Source organism: Trichosurus vulpecula, chromosome 4 (assembly GCF_011100635.1).
Source record: "Trichosurus vulpecula isolate mTriVul1 chromosome 4, mTriVul1.pri, whole genome shotgun sequence".
NCBI lineage: Eukaryota > Metazoa > Chordata > Mammalia > Diprotodontia > Phalangeridae > Trichosurus > Trichosurus vulpecula.
This window is the reverse complement of record NC_050576.1, coordinates 63272304-63289490: the sequence shown is the minus strand read 5'-3', so window position 1 is coordinate 63289490 and position 17187 is coordinate 63272304. Positions and strand designations below refer to the sequence as shown.

Sequence of the window (17187 nt, the reverse complement as noted above, 5' to 3'; positions counted from 1 at the left end):
CAAAAGAGGGTAGTGGCACTCTTGCCTGATGGTGTGTATCCATGAGGAATAACAGTCGCCTTAGCAGAACTGACAAATTGGTGAGCTGGTAACATTCTCCAGGGCAAGCCTTAATCTGCAAAATAAAAAAGGAAAAACTAAATCTCAGTTGTTACCACTATTAAATTTCTATATGGCATACAAGGCCCTAGATGAATTGTAAATTAACTACCAATAACCTTCACATAAGTCAGCTAAAATACTTAACTTTTACAGGAAGACTTTCTTTATCCTCCTTCCCTCTAAGATTATCTCTAATGTTCTCCATATATATTCTTACAGATGTTTCTATACATCTCTCTCTCTCTTTATATATATGTGTATGTGTGTGTGTATATGTGTGTATACACACACACACACGCGTATCTCAGGAGTAAGAGTATTCCAAGCACAGGGGGATAGCTAGTGAAAAACGCAAGGAGTTGGGAAAAATGGTTTTCTGCAAGAAATAGCAAGGAGGTCAGATGTGTATAATACACCTACACAAAATATATATCTTGCTTGAACATATTTCTTTCCATGTTGTCTCCCCAGTTAGACTGGGAACTCCTTGAAAGTAGGGCTAATTTTCCCCCCTTTCCTTTGTATCTTAAAAGCACTTAGCAGAGTACCTAGTGAGCAGTAGATGTATAACGAATGTTTTCGGCTTGCTGACTTGATTAACTGGTAAGGCTCAAAGGCAAATAACTATAAAAGTGACTCTCACTCAGAACCATATTTCAAATGAATTAAAAGAATTCCTTATTTAAAAGATCCTATAAGAACTATCATTGCCATTTGTTAAGCACTTATTATATGCAGAGAATTATGCTAGGTACTTGGAGAGATAGTATTTAGACAGAATAGTGTCTCTGCCCTAAAGGAACAAGCAATTTAGTCTTCTTGCACATTTTGATGGATCTATGATCTTACTGATATTGAACTACGGCTAAAGACACATCACAACTGATCCATGCTCTTTCACCTTCTAGGCTTGCTGTCAATCACTTTGGTTAGAGCTTCCTTGGTGTTTCATCCAACATGCTAGGAGCTATCCTCTAGTTCCCTTGACATTATATGGACACCAAAGAAATATGCTGATGCACACTATTCTTCTCTTGTCACATGACTTGGACTTATTTTGCTAGTCATAAACTTGTCTGAAGATATTCTTTACACCACTTCTATTCTGCAATTCTTTGTTGATAATGTATATCGATCATGAGACTCTCCATTTCTCCTTGGAGATCCTCAACTTTAATTCTTTGGAGACCGATATTTTAAAATCTGTAGCTACACTACATCCCTAGAAGAATCCTATCATTAAAAAGACATTTGTTTCAAGGAGAAGTTTTGGGGTCCCCCCCAAAATTCAGACCATTGTCTTATTCAGTTCTGGGCACGGCTCAATGACCATGTATAGTGTATATCCAAGATACATGTACTGATGGACCAAATTTATGGGTTACCCATTCTAATGCACATTCTAGTATGGACAACAAGCATTCTTCACAGATTTGTTTTTTTCTAGGATGGACAGGCCACAGTTCTTCTGTATAATTAAGAATCTCCTAGAGAAGTCTTTTCACTGTTCCAGTGATTGGAGTAATTAGTAGAACATAATCTGAAAATAAGAGTATCTTAAGGATCTCACCATGAATAAGGAATCCCCATTCCATTTGGACTCAGTGCTGGGTGTCTTTTACAACAATGGCTTTTATGCCCCACTTAATATTTAAGATCAGAGTGGTGAACAAAATTGTCCACTGTTACGTTTCAAGTTACATGACTTTGACCCATGCATGAGAGACAGGTCCTATGAATTAAATGTCTTTTTTCTTCTTCTAGCAGTTAATAAACAACAAGCATAGTGGAATCTTATATTCCCTTTATGTCAGTCAATTGTATGACTGTAAATTCAGAGTCTGTTGTATGATATTCCTTGCGAAAATCTGCCTGTTGCTTTTTCACAACTTCATCAAGGATGTTTTTGATTCTTGCATGAACTATTTTGTTAAAAATTTTGTACAGAAAGCATGAATGGCTACCTTTGGGAAGGGAAAGGGTAACAATGGGGTTCTAGGATTTTTTTTCAAAGTCTGGTAGTTTTTTTCCTTTCAGATACCCTAAGGATTGATTCCTCAGAACCTTCAAAATTGTGTCTTCTGAAGCACAGATCTTCTCTGTGCACGTTTGGTCTAGTCTAACTGATTGTACCCTTTAATGCTCTTTCTAATTCCTCATATAAGATATTAGGGACTTTGATGTAGCAGTACAAATATGGTGGTTCCATTGTTTGGGTAGAGGAAAAAATGTGATATAAAAATATTTACATAGCTTTTCTTATTTCATATCTTGGTTACCTATTTTCAAGTTTCATCCTTAAATGTCCTCAGAATGATTTTATTTTAAATGAGTCTATTACCAAGTTTTCTGCAAAATTGTTTTCCCAGCACTGCTTCTGTTTTATGAACAGAAACTTCTCATAACCTTATACTACTCTTCACTATCATATCTTACAAATTAGTTAATATCCTAAATTGTTGTTGCTTTTGACTGAAATATCCCTCACTTAGAAAAGATGCAAGTTTGCTGATTGAAGAATTTTCTAGGTTCTGCAGGTCCCCTCATTATGAAAATTTTTTATCAGGTAAATTTCCTTACAAAACGTTAGTAACCTATATCAATATGTGGCTGTTTTTTTTTTTTACCCATTTATGAACTTCAAAAACCTAAGTAGGTCATATCAGAATTGTACAACATATCTTCTCATTTGAATTCTTTCAAGTTGGTTACTGACTGATGTTTGCTTGCCAAGTCAGTAATCTGACTTGTAACAAGTGTAGCAAAAAAATGTCTAACCAAGCCTTCAGAAACATGAGCAAGTAGAATTAAATACTGAGGAAAAAAACAAATGCTGTACATTAAGTAAGCTTTATTCTGATAGATTTATTCAGGTAGTTGTGTTGGCAATCAAAATGGGCTCTTAGCACTCAGTTCAACCTAGTGCCCTTGAAGAGTTTGGCCTTTGTTTCCTTGATTAGATTGGGAGTCCTTGGTGACCTCCTTGCGTCAGGGGAGGGCCTAGTTTACACATCAGTTTGAGTGGCTTGTTTGGGGACATCAGAGGCTTTTAGACCACGTGGGCTTAAGTCGCCTCTTTGTGATGATTTTAGGTCACGTGGGTGAGTCGTATGTGTGACTCATCCTTGACCCTGAAAAAGATATAAAACCAGGGGTTGGCTTTCTATTTTTCGGAGCTCTTACCCACAGCCATGGTGGCGTGAGTGACTCTGGGCCAGCCCTTATTATGAGCTTCCGGGCTGAACTTAGATGTTGGTAACTATGAATTATATTTGGTCTATCTGGCGATGTTTGTAATTTGTTTGTATTTGCTCTGAAGTTCAGGGTGCTGGCTTTTTCCCCTGAACTAAGTGAATGATGTCTGTATGCTGGATTAAATTAAACTTGTCAACCCCTTAATGTTGCTTTCCTTAGTAAAGCAGATCAAAAGAACCTATGCTGGCAGCATTCTTGTTGTTGGGCTTGTGTTGGTTTTTCATCCCCACAGCAGCTGCTAGCCAGATTGTTGAAACAAGTAGTTTTGAAAATTTTTCACATAAGTTTCCAAAAAAATGAACATGAATCTTTAGCATCACAGAAATCAAAATATTTAAATTATAAATTAAATAAACAAGTAGTTACTTCTGAAATTCTGTCCAGGTCCCACTTAAACTGTAAGAAGAAAGAGAAAGCCACTTTTTTTTTCAACTGGTAACATAGTAGACAGAGTGGTGGGCTGGAAGTCAGGATCACCTGAGTTCAAATTTGGCCTCAGACACTTACCAGCTATGGGATTTTGGGCAAGTCATTTGCCTAAGTTTCCTCAGCTCTGAAATGAGGATAAGAATAACACCTACCTCTCAGGGTTGCTGTGACGATTAAATGAGCTCACAACTGTAAAGTGCTTAGCATGGTACCTGGCACATAGTAGGCACTATGTAAATGCTAATTATATTACTATTATTATTGTTGCTGTTATCTTCACTTAGGGTAAAAACATCTGCTTGTTCCTACAGCTGTTCAGAAAACAAATGCTAAAACATAACGCTAGGAAGACACCCTTGATTTCATGGAGGAAACAATTCCTGCCTTCAAAATAGACTGACTATTTTGAGTGGGGACCATTTTATTCTCTTTAGACATTTTTCATAAATCCAATTATTCTTCCTGAAAACACATCAATTCTCTTCCAAATCTATGTATTATTACATCTTTAAAAATGCTATTAAAATCCACAATTTCCTTTCTATTTGAATAGCTTAATAGTGATTATTACTCTATGGAAAGTTCAGAAATGATATCCAAAATACTGGTATTTGGTAAGAGATGCTATCATCATAAACTTGAAAATCACTGTTGCTTTCCATTTATGCAGCATACCAAATTATATTGCAACACATTCAACTCTCATATAAGCTGAAGCATGACAAATCCTGTTGTATTTTGAGCTGAGACATTGTATGCAAAGTAAATACATTTAATTTACACTTCTAGTGATCTATGTAACATTCATTCAACATCACATCTGTCTTCTTACAACATTTTTTAATTTAACCAAATGCACCAAGCTGAGCATTCACCCCACACAAACAAAACTGGTAGCTTTCTGGATTTTCCTCGCAGTATTCATAGGGTCTTAGAATAGACCTCAGAGGCCATCTAATCCAACCTCTTCATTTTACGAATCAGGAAACCTAGGCTGAGAGAAGTCAGATGACTCATCCAATATCACAATAGGTGGTAACAGAGGCAAGATTTCAACCTAGGTTCTTTGACTCAAATGGATTTGTGAAGAAATTCTTGGCTGCATGTTTGTGAAACTGCTGAAATACTCCTCAGATCAACTATGAAGACAACAAATCTCTCAGTTAAAGTATTTGGACTTGGCCACCAGCCTCAGCTGGATCCTCAGTCAGATCCTTCAGGCCTCTTCTCTCATTGGTGAGTTCTTCTCCTAGCTTCCATTTTGGGGAAGGGCCCAGATCAGCCATTCCTAATTTTCTGTTCTTAGCCATGACGTCCCCCCATCGTTTCTCTCACTTCTCAGTTTCCCTTTTATGAGTTGTCTTGTCCCACTAGATAGAATATAAGTTCCTTAAGAGGAGGAACTATCTTTTTGCTTGTATTTCTCTTTGCGGCACTCAGCCAGTGCTTAGCAAATATTAAAGCACTTAAATGCTTGCTGACTAATTTTTTTTTAATTATTGATGAACAGATTGCACTTAAGATTTTCTCAGGTTGTTAAGAATGGCTTCTGACAAACCTCCAGAGAAATTTTTTGCTTGCTGCTTTATTTTTAGGGGCATTAATTCAAAAACAACCTCCTCCTTTGCCTTCTAAATTTGAGTTTTTCATAATTATATTACAATCTTTCATTTTGTACTGATGAAATGTAGATGTACTGAGGATCAGCAGTATTTAGAATACTGTCATATTCTCAAGGAAAATCATTTTGAAAACAAACTGTATACCTTCTGTTTAAATTTCAGCTTATTTCCTACTTTCTGAATTTGAGTAACATGATATTCAGCATACTTTCTCCTAAGTTTCTTACTGAATTGTAAGTTTCTCAGGCAAGGAATTGGGAGGGTTGAGGTAATGTACCTTCCCAGACATCTTCTACAGGCATAGAAGGTTGGCTCTGTTAGAGAGAAAAGGAAAAATAATTTCCACAGTACTTTCCACATCCTCCAAAGAAGAGCAGTAAAAGAGAATTAAATACTCAGGCAGTGGCAGCAGAACATACCCATGGAGATCAGAACGGCTTATTCTCACCACCTGCTCTTTGGGATCCCTGAAGTCATTAAACATCAAAGTATGTGCTGATTGAATGAGGAGAATCTTGCAGAATTCTTCAGTCCTCTCTACATTCTGATCCCTTGCAACAGGTGCTGTGCATAAACTGATACTATTATCATGAAGGTTTTCTTGGAATTATTTGTTATGGGCACTACTACATGAGTTGATTAAATATCCCATTAAATAATATTTGTAGTTACACTTGTAAGCAACTCCATCAACTTCTTCATTTGCCCCTCCCAAAGAGAACCTATGAGTTATCCCTTCCATCTAGCTGCCACTTCTTTTTGTCTTTGTGCTTCTTTTACAACAAAAGATTCAGTTATTCCATCTATATGCACTTGGTTACTGGACAAGGATCTCAAATCTGGATTATGCGAAGTTTCTATTTGGGCAGTCTAAAAACTATGTGACTCTTAGCATCCTATGCTATTATTCTACCAGTCTGCTACCATCACTGCTGAAGCAGAAAGGCAGGGTAGGAGGGTGTGTAATGGACTGAGAAATATTTTACACTTCTTTTAGTTTCAGAGGTTGATGTGGGAAGAATTCCTCACCAAGGAGCAAGCCTACTGGAGATGAGGCTCTTCATACTCAGCTAGGCTGGTCTTCAGAAAGCAAACACATTCTGCTGCTGGGACCACAAACATGAGCCTTTTCAGTGAAAGACAGAACCTACCAAAGTCTGTGCTTTTCTGGCAAAACCTTTAAGAGCTTATCTCCATCCCATGATGAGGGATCAGAGTAGGACTTTGTGAAGACCTACATAGTAAAGTAGGGGAAAATGCTTTTATAATGTGAAAATTATCCCTTAATTGATCAATCCTGTTAAAATTTCCAAACAAGATACAGAGAGCAAAAGAACATCCTGTCCACTGAAAAGCTACACAGGCTGCCCACAACTTCTCAGGATTTAAAGTGGACTTCACTCCCTCAATCTACTTCCTTCTCAAATGAAGCAATCATCAGAATAACATTTTTCCCCTTCTTAAACTTTTGTTTTTTTAAAGAAAGAAAGTCAAAGACATAAATCACTTTTAAGTTCATTTCCATTTGGTGGTGTTGTTCAGTCATTTGAATTGTGTCCAACTCTTCATGATCCAATTTGGGACTTTCTTGGCAAAGACAGCATCCTATGCTATTTCCTTCTCAAGCTCATTTTACAGATGAGGAAACTGAGGCAAACAGGGTTAAGTAACTACCCAGCTAACTAAGTATCTGAGGCCAAATTCGAACTCAGAAGAGGAATATTACTCTAGGCCTGGTACTCTATGCACTATGGTACCACCTAGTGGCCATTTCCATAAGGAGCCCTAATTAAAAGATCACTTTGAAAGTTAGGTTAAGTCACATTATTTGAATCAGATGAAGAAGAGACTTTTTTTGGCATGCATAATTTCTGGAATCTACTTTACATTCAATTTTAAGTTCCTTTTCACTTAAAAAATTCATTTAATCCATATCCAATTCATTCTGATCTTTCTAAGGGTAAGATTTTCCCAACATGTAACAATTTCCTCAGTTTTCAAACACCATTATTATTTTTAATTCTTCTTTCTGAAAAGTATCGAATTATTCACAGAAGAAATGAACCCTGCAGTTCAAACTGCATGTGACTTTCTACTTCTAGTACTCTCCAAGAGTAGAGAAGAGAATTTGCATACCTAAGTACAGTAATGGACTTCAGGCCTAGTTATCTTACTCACCAAATGTGCTATTATGAACACATGATGGGCACAGAGTTCAGCAGTCCCATACCTGAGATGGAAAAGAGAAATAATTCAGGATCATATATTTATTAAGACAAGCAAGGAAATGAGCTCTAGTAAGGCAATAAATATTTTTAAAAAGAAATGTAAACTTCAATCATTTTCAAGATGACAGCAAATAAGCTAAAAAATGTTAGTCTAGGCTTCAGAAGGATGGCCTAAAATGGTTCTCTGATCTGCAAGACTACTACTCTTCCTATATAAAAGATTAAATCTGCAATCAAAATACCTTTGAACTGACAATTAATTACTGTTACTTATTCCTACAAATCAATGTAAAGATATATCAAACAGCAATTTTAGGTTATGCCTTACCGGGCCAGGAAGCACCATGTATCCATAGCTAATAAGGAGGTGATCATTCCATAATTAAGTACAGCATTCAATAATGTGACATCCTGATAAAAACAGAAATTTGTATTTTAAAATTACATATATATATATATATTCCCTATAGAATGTGAGGTCCTTGATGGCAGGGACTGTTTCATTTTTGTCACACCTAACATAGTGCCTGGCACAACAATACATGTCTGTCAAATAAAAAGCTGGTGCCAGATTGTGAAGGACTAGAAACACCAAAACAGAGGAATGTATATTTCATTATGGAGGATAAAGGGTGTCCCTGATGCTTCCTGAGCAGAAGAGTAACATGGTCAGAATGGTGCTCTATGATGATCAGTTTAGCAGCTGCACGGAGAACGGGCTGGAGAAGGAAGAGGATGGATGGAGAGAGACTTCTTTGGGTGAACCTGAACTAAGATGCTTCTACTGTGAATGGAGAAAAGGGGCCAGACGGAAAAGATGTTGTGAAGGTATAACTTGTCAAAGTCAGCAACTGACTGACTATGGGAAATGACAATAAAGGCTTGAGGATGACTCTTATTACAGTCAAAATAAGGGAAACTGAGGCACAAAGTTCCGAGCATGATCAGATTGTTAGTAAAGTATGAATTTGTCAATAAACAGGATCTCAGCTTCCTCAGAAAAGCTAAGATCTCGCATGAGGGGGACAGTTCTCTTTTATAGTTTTGGGGAGTATAGAACAAACGACAGGACTTCGTAGGTGGGGAACAAGTTATGATTCGTTAAAAGTGCTCAACATCATGAATGGCGAAGTCACTATGACTGGTTACAGAGCTGAGGCATGGGGGACTGGCTGATTGGTTAGAAATTCGGAAGGAGGGTCATGCAACAAGCCCCTCCTTTCCTCCTGTGATAAGAAATGTTCATTGTTTAAGTCTACCTGCAAGGTTACAGATAGTCTATGGATCTGACTTCTTTGGACAACAAACCAGACATATCTGAAGGATAGCCTGGCAGTGTAAATGGTATTTTATTCTTTCCAATTACATGTGAAGATAGTTTTTGACATTTATTTTTTATAAGATTTTGAGTTCCAAATTTTTCTCCCTCCCTCCCTCCCCAAGATGGCAAGCAATCTGATATAGGTTATACACATATAATCATATTAAACATATTTCTACACTTGGTGGTATAAAGATATTAGACCAGACTCCCTGGTGTCCACCTGCATCCCTCAAGGATAACAGATTTCCTTGAGGCAAGAACAGAACAATGAGATAATCATTACAGGCCAGCTGAATTTCTGAACTAAGTTCAGAGACAAAGAACGACAATGTAGGCAGTTACAGGACAAAATCGATTAACTGTAAATAGGATCAATTAAAAAATGACCCAGAATCAACCTAATTATTTCACTCTACAGTTACAAACCAGGGTGACCAAAAGAAAGATGATACACATGACAGAAACACGGAAATTGAACAGAGGCATGGATTTATGAGGAAAGAAAATGAGCTCTGTTTTAGACATATTGACTTTGAGATGCCTATGGGACACAGAAGTGGAAGAGCTGGGCTGCTGGGTTTCAAGACAGCATTGGATATACAGATTTACACAGAGATGACAGGAGTCATTTATATAGAGATAATAGTTGAATGAATGTAAACTAATGTGATCACCAAGAGAGTTCAGAGAGAGAAGAGGGCCCAGTACAGAGTCTGAGATTACACAAAAGTAAGAGAAGCATTTTCAGTTTCATTATGAGTGTAGTATTTAATCCTCAATGAGAAGTGTGGCAGCAACTGAAACCTCCTCTGCAGTTTGATGTTTGTTGTATGCTAATCCAGTGATTCAACCATTGTTCCTATATTACTGGTTTTCTATATAGGTCCTACAGGCATTGCTTTAATTTAAAACAGACATCACGTCACTAGTGTATTGTCAAAAACAACTGTTTTCCCAATAAATTCTGATGGAGATTCTGTATTTTTTTTTTTTTGGATGCGGGAAGTGAAGATTCCTCTATGTGGAACAATAGGTAATGAGTCTTTTTTCAAGCATGGTCTTGAATTTGACTTCATTTCAAAAATTATACCTTTACGTTTAAGGTTTCTAAAAGGCCAAATTTTACATGCAATTCATTTTTAAATGAACCAACAGAGAACAAAATTTTAAGTATTACGCTCTTTCTCTCCTCATGTAGGATTATAGATTTAAACCTCTCTATCCACTATGCCTTTCCCTCCCCTCCACTTCTCTTTTCATCCCTACATCTAGAAAGATGTTAAACAAATAAATGTACCTAGATAGGATTACCATTAATATCCATTTTCTAGGATGAATATAAATAAAGGTGAAGGAAAAATAAAATGTTAAAGAAGATAAGAATGACTGTCAAAAAGGCCATATAGAAAAATTCTTTCCATCTACTCCACAATTTTTCTCCCCAATTTCTATGTTCCATAATTTCTGTGGAAAAATAGGAGTCATATCTATTACGATTTTCAAACTTTTCCCAAAATTTTGCCACAACTTACCAGTTCAGGGAACAGCGATGGGTGAAATGAAGCAATGAAGGTGCACAAGTGGACACAGACATACTGATACAAGGTGACAGCCACTTCAGCTTGTCCTTTGCTCATAACTTCTGGCAAATTAACAGGTAAAGAGAGCTCCCCCGAACACTGCTCAAAACTGTAAAAAATGGCTTCAAGCAAAGGCATCCTGAAGAAAGCAAGAACATTGAAGCCAATCTGGTTACCTCAATCCTCAAACATACAATCGTAATAGTAACACATATGAGAGTTATACAGGCCAAGAAAAATATCTTAAGAGATAGAACAAAAATAATTGACACCTTGGAAGACTTACAAGAAGTGATGAAGAGTGAAGAGAGAACTGGAGAACTATTTATACAATGACAACAATATAAAATAAAAACAACTGTGAAAGACTTAAGAGCTCTGATGAATGTAATGACTCCACAATTCTAGAGTACTGATGAAATGTGCTGCCAATTCCTGACAGAGAGGTGGCAGGCTAAAGATACAGTTTGAGGCATATATTTTGGGGACATGACCAATGTGGGAATTTGTTTTGCTTAACTATGTATATGTTACAAGAGTTTCACTTCTTATTTTCTTTTCAGCTGGGGAGAGGGAAGTGGGTTAAGGTTAGAGTAGGATGAAGATAGGGTGAGAGGGTGAGTGTGAGAGAAAGAGAATGAACAGAAGAAAGCCCAGAAGGAATAACAGGAGAGCTAGACAGTTTTGATAAGTACATATTGATAACTACATGTTGATGGTTAACTGAATTTATCATCTACTTAAGAAAGACATGCTATAATAACAAATTCAGTTTCATGAGCAGTCCCCTCTCACTGCACAATGCATACATAAATTCTCATTGTAGAGATGTATTATTTGTGTTTAAGTTTGGAATTTTAAAAAATAACTGACACCTGCACATGCCTGTCTGTGATTATGTAGATATGAAAGACATGGTAATAGAACAGAAAGAACAATGAACTATTAGAAAATAAGCTTGAGATGAAGTTTTACCATTCATTAGATGAATGACCTTGAATGAGTCACTTAACTTCAAAGCCTTGTTTCCTCATCTGTAAAATGGGGTAATATTTGTACTACTATCTCATGAGGTTGCTGTGAAGATTGTTGTTATTTGTCCTTCATTCTCAAAGAGGACCATGACATCAGGAAAGTCATGCCATGATTTGCAAGTGAACTGGATTTAAGTGAGATGAAATGAGATAGAACACAATGCAGTGAACGAGCACTGGATCTGGAGTCAAAGCACCTATGTTTGAACTGTAGCTTTGACATTAACAACCTATGTGACTGTGCAAAACACGAGTCAATCAAATGACCAATTATTAAGTGCATACTCTGTCAGGCACAAATACACAAAAATGAAAACTATTCTTACTCCCAAGGTGTTTACATTTTATCAAAAAAGACACCATGTACACATATGAATATATAAAGAATAAATACAAAGTAGCTAAATACAAAGTCATTAAAGAGGAAGGGAACTAGCAGTTGATGGGGAGTGGGTGATCAGCAAAGACTATGAGGCAGAATGAGGAAAGAGTGCATGAGGGATGGTGCACAGGTAAGGACTTGGGTAGTGTGTGAAGAACAGAGAGAAGGCCAGATTGGATGGATGGTAGAAGGTGGAAAGGGGGAAGAAGTATAATGAAGCTGGATATATTGGAGCTTGACAGAGGAATTTAAGTTTTATCCTAGAGGCAATAAGGAGCCGTTGGAGTTTATGGCTGTAGCATAATCAGAGGTACACTTAAACACAGTTTCTTTATCTGTTATGATTTTGATCTCCAAGATTCCAGGTATGATGCTATGTCAAAGTACTTTGTAATTATGAAATACTACAAATATGTAAACTATTACTAGCAGTTCCTGCACAAAAGTCCTACTCTAATGACTTACTGGGATGAGGAAATATCACTGAGTTCAAAGCTATGGCAATAACGTACAAACTGTGCCAGGTTCTTTCACGATGGAAAAAAATTTAGATACTGTTGTGGAAACAAGGCAATGTTTATTATTTGTTGATCAACTTAGATAGTATGTAAGAAGAAGCTCATCACCAGAATTATGATCCCCATTTTACAGTTGAGGAAACTGAGGCAGATAGGTTATGTTACTTGTGCAGGGTCACACAACTGTTAAGTGTCACAGAAAAGACATCAACACATGAAACGGAGTGTCATTTATGGGGAACAAGAAAAAAGCCAGTCAGAGCATACCATCCTCCACATATGCACTTAAAGTACAAGTCTGAGATGTCACACCTTCCCCCCACCCCCTATTCAATAGATTTCATTGGCTCCATAAAGCAAGTGGAGGTAGCTAAGTAGCACAGTGTATAGAGTACTGAGCCTGGAGGCAGAAAGACTTGAGCTCAAATACCACCTCAGACACTTATTAGCTGTGTGACCCTGGGAAAGTCACTTAATCTCTCTGCCTCAGGTTCCTCAAGTATAAAATGGGGATCATAATAATACCTATCTGCCAGAGTTGTGGTAAAGATCAAATAAGAATATTTACAAAGTGCTTAGCATAGTGTCTAGCACATAGTAGGCACTTAATACATCCTTTCTTTTATTTCTGTTTCCTCTTTCTTCCTTCTTTCCCTCCTCCCTCCATCCCTATTATTTCTAGGATCAAATATAAAATCCTGTTTGACTATTTAAGCTTTTCATCACCTGGTCCCTTCCAACCTTTCTAGTCCTTTTATGCCTTACTTCCTTCCACATACTCGGTGATCCAGTGACACTGGCCTCCTTGCTGCTCTGTGCCCACAATACTCATCTCCTGACTTCATGCATTTTCACAGGCTGTCTTCCATTCCTGGACCTCCTCCATTCTTTAGCTCCTCCTCCTGGCTTCTCTGGTTCCCCTCAAGTTTCAGCTAAAGTCCCACCTTCTGCAAGAAGCCCTTCCTGGTCCTCCTTAATATTAGCACCTTCCCTCTGAGATTATTGTCAACATTTAACCTGTCTTTCTATAACTTGTTTTTATATAGTTTTCTGCATGTCTTTCCCCCCATTTGACTGTGATCTCCTTGAAAGCAGGGACTGCTTTTGTCTTTTTAAAAAAAATATTCCAAAAGCTTAGCATAGATCCTGACACACTGTACATGTTTAAGAAATGCTTGTTGACCTAACTTGACCACAGGATGTGGGAAGGAAAGTAATGCCAGGTTGTAAAGGTTTTTTAAAACTAAATGGTGGAGTTTACATTTGTTCCTAAGGGCAACAGGTAGCCAATAGAGTTTATTAAATAGGGAGTAATGATGATGAGGTCAGAATTATGCTCTAAGAGAATTATTTTAGCAAACAGTGGAAGAATGATTATAGTGGGACAAGATGAGGTAAGTAGACCAATTAAAATACTATTTCAATAGTACTTCAGGCAAGAAGTGATGAGAGAAGTACCCACCTCTTTATAGAAACATAACAGTCTCTAAGACACATACTTTTTGGACATAGACAAGACGGGAATTTGTTTAGCTTGACTATGGTTATTTGTTCTATTTCTTCTTTTTATTAATAATGAGGAGAGGTGCAGGGGGGAGAAAAATCAATTTGTGGTTATAGCAAAAAAAATTTAATTAAAAAAGTAGAGGTTATAAAAGCATGAAATAGGGCAGTGAGGAAGGAAAGAATGAATATAAGGTTTGTTGGGGAAGCAAAAATTAAAAGATTTCACAACTGACTATGTGGGGTGAGAGTGAGGACAATGCTGAGGCTCTGAACCTGGTTGATTAGAAGCACAGTAGAGCCTGCTGCAGAAATTGGAAAGCTTGGAAGAGAAGTGGATTATAAGAGGAAAATAATGAATTCTGTTCTGAACATGTTGAGTTTGAGATGCCCACAATATATCCAGTTCAAAACACTCAAAATACAACTGGAGAGATGCAACAGGAGGCTCAAAGGAAATCTCAGAGAAACCTGCGTAGAGATGATAATTAAACCCATGGGAACTCATGAGGTTACGAAGTGACAGAATGTCAAGAGAATAAAGGAGAGGACCAAGTACAGATCCTTGGAGTCCACATAGAGGCATGATGAGACATAAAAAAGGCAATCATAAGTGCTACGGGTATTCTGGGGAGGGAGAAGTCAATGTAGGCTGGAACTGTTAAGTTAAACTTCATGGAAGATTTCATCTGAGAGGGATGAGTTTACATAGTGATATCTTTATAAATACTGGAGGACGTTATAAACAAAAGCCCAGAGGGAGCTGCACTATATATGTATGTGTGTGTGTGTGTGTGTGTGTGTGTGTGTGTGTGTGTCTGTGTCTGTGTCTATATAGGTATAGATATATAGATATAGATATTCAGGGACAATGTGGCATGTTTGCATAGAACAGGATTAGATAAATCTGGTTAGGGGCCAGACTTGAGAAGTACTGAAGTGCCAAGCTGAAGTTTATGGATTTATGTCCTTTAGAAAGTAGGTAACAAATAAATGTCTTTGAGCAGGAGAATAAGAAAGTAGTACATTAGGAAGATTAATCTGGTACCTGTGCTACAAAGAGTTTAGGAAAGAAAGTTTAGAGAAAGGCCAATTAAGAGGCCAAAATAATGTAAGTATGAGGCAATAAAGGCATATACTATTAAGGTATTATCAGAAGAAATGGAAAGGCTGAACAATTTGTGGTATATGCATATAATGCAATATTATTATAAGAGAAAATGAACATTAGAACTTTTAGAGAAACACGAAAAGACCTACGTGAACTATGCAGAACCAGGAAAACAAAATACACAATGACAACAATTCAAATAAAACGACTAAAATGAAGCCTATACTGTGTAATTGAAATGACAAATTTTGGCACTGAGAAGAGATAAAGAAATTCACCTCCTCTTTTCCTATATGCTATCAGACATGGTCAATCTGTCAGCTGGTCAGTTGATTTCACTAATTTGTTTTTCTTTGTTATAATGGAAAGCTCACTAGGTGGGGATAAGTTATAAGGAGGCTATCTGGAAATAATTGTAATATAAAAGCAAAAAGCATCAACAAAACTTTTAAAAAGAAATTTATTTAGAGATTTAGGATTTTTGCACTTCAAGAAAATGCCCAAATTAAAAGATCAAATATGAGATCTAGTATTTTAAATAAGGGACAACATCCAATTAATTTCCAAATTAAAAAGATTAAATCATGTTGACAATGATTTTAGTGTTAAATTGTCATCATATTGTAGTTCTCTGAAAATTGGTAACCAATATATGGAAAAAAGGCAACTCATTACTGATAAGAGTATTTGATTAGAGAGTACCATATCAAATAACAGAGAGTTTATATTAGGTCCATCTAGAATGCTTTGTATTTAGTAAAAACATTCTTGTTACCTGGGTTTACGTTCAGAACACTGGCTTCTCTCACACCAAAGACTCTGTACATTTTCAGGCTGAGAAGGTAATTTGTCCATTATATTAACCAGAAGGAGACACTGTGGAAGCTGTAGCTCAGAAGACAGATCTTAAAGGTAACAAACAAATGAGAGAATAACATGATATACATATTTATAAACATACAAATCACATTATTTAAATTAAAATTAAATTCTGGTGACTGAGACACGTAACTTTTTAGAGCACTGGGGTGTGTGTCTGTGGGAGTGTGTGTGTTTTAAATTAAATCAGTAACAAATGCAGGGGGAAAGAGAATCAGGAGTTGCAGAAATGGGAAATAATATATTACCTACACAAAAATATCATTTTGTGCACAGCAAGATATAATGAATTATTTTATATAATCCAAGAAATATTTACTAAGTAGCCACTATGTATGCAGACACTGCACTAGGCACTGGTGATATGACCAAGGTCTATTTTCAAAGAGTAACAAATGCATAAGACGTCCAGGAAAAGTGTTTTGAGAAATTTGAGGAAGAGAGATCATTCTCATCTGGAGAAAGGAGCTTAAAGAAAGTCTTTATGAAAGATGAAATATCTTCCTCCTTCAACAAGAGGAAAATGGGATGGCAAGGGTGGGACAGGAGGGAGTGAGAGGAGAGTAACCCATTTCAGTAATGGGGATAACATGAACAATGGCATTGGGACTGGAGGGGGCAGAATGTGAACAAGGGATAAGGAATTGCCACTTTGAATGGAATGCTGAAGACATGAAGAAGGGTATGATACAAGGCCGGAAAAGTATATGGGAGTCAAAACATGGAGGGAACTGAACGCTAAACAGTGCACAAGATTTTTTATATTTTATTTGGTAGACAATGGGCAAAATACTAAGCTGTTTTTCATAGAAGAATGATATAATCACAACAATGCTGTAGGAAATATCACTTCAAATTAATTCCGCTTTGCAACTTACCTAAATTTTCTCCTAATACTGCCTCCACAAAAGGGTGGAATGATAAAAGCTGACTGATGAGTGGATCCAGAGCCACTAGAAATACCCCTAATATTTCCTTCTCTTGTGCCTTGGGAATCACTGTAGCATACAGACTTGGAGGAAATTTACTACAAAAGGAAAAAAAAAAGTTTGTTTGGGATCTCTAAGCAGTACCAAATTCTACATCAATAGACATCAAAATAAGTTAAATCAATATGGAAAATCCTAGTGGCTAAGATCATCTAAGAATTTTATCCTGAGGTAATATGGTGACAAGAATAGAGTTGGTGTCAGAACTAGAGAAGCCTAGGCTTAGGTCCT

At 36.9% G+C, this 17187-nt stretch overlaps 1 protein-coding gene across 1 annotated transcript in view; it reads right to left on the bottom strand.

Moving 5' to 3' along the window:
- The window catches only part of C4H1orf112 (chromosome 4 C1orf112 homolog), a 68068-nt gene that overhangs the window by 28799 nt on the left and 22082 nt on the right, over positions 1-17187 (bottom strand). The window contains exons 10-15 of the mRNA XM_036753468.1: positions 16846-16994; positions 15864-15993; positions 10493-10679; positions 7965-8047; positions 7587-7638; positions 26-115 (exon numbers count right to left, since the gene is read on the bottom strand). Of these exons, the coding sequence (XP_036609363.1) occupies positions 26-115; positions 7587-7638; positions 7965-8047; positions 10493-10679; positions 15864-15993; positions 16846-16994 (691 nt within the window). The remainder of the gene's footprint in view (positions 1-25; positions 116-7586; positions 7639-7964; positions 8048-10492; positions 10680-15863; positions 15994-16845; positions 16995-17187) is intronic.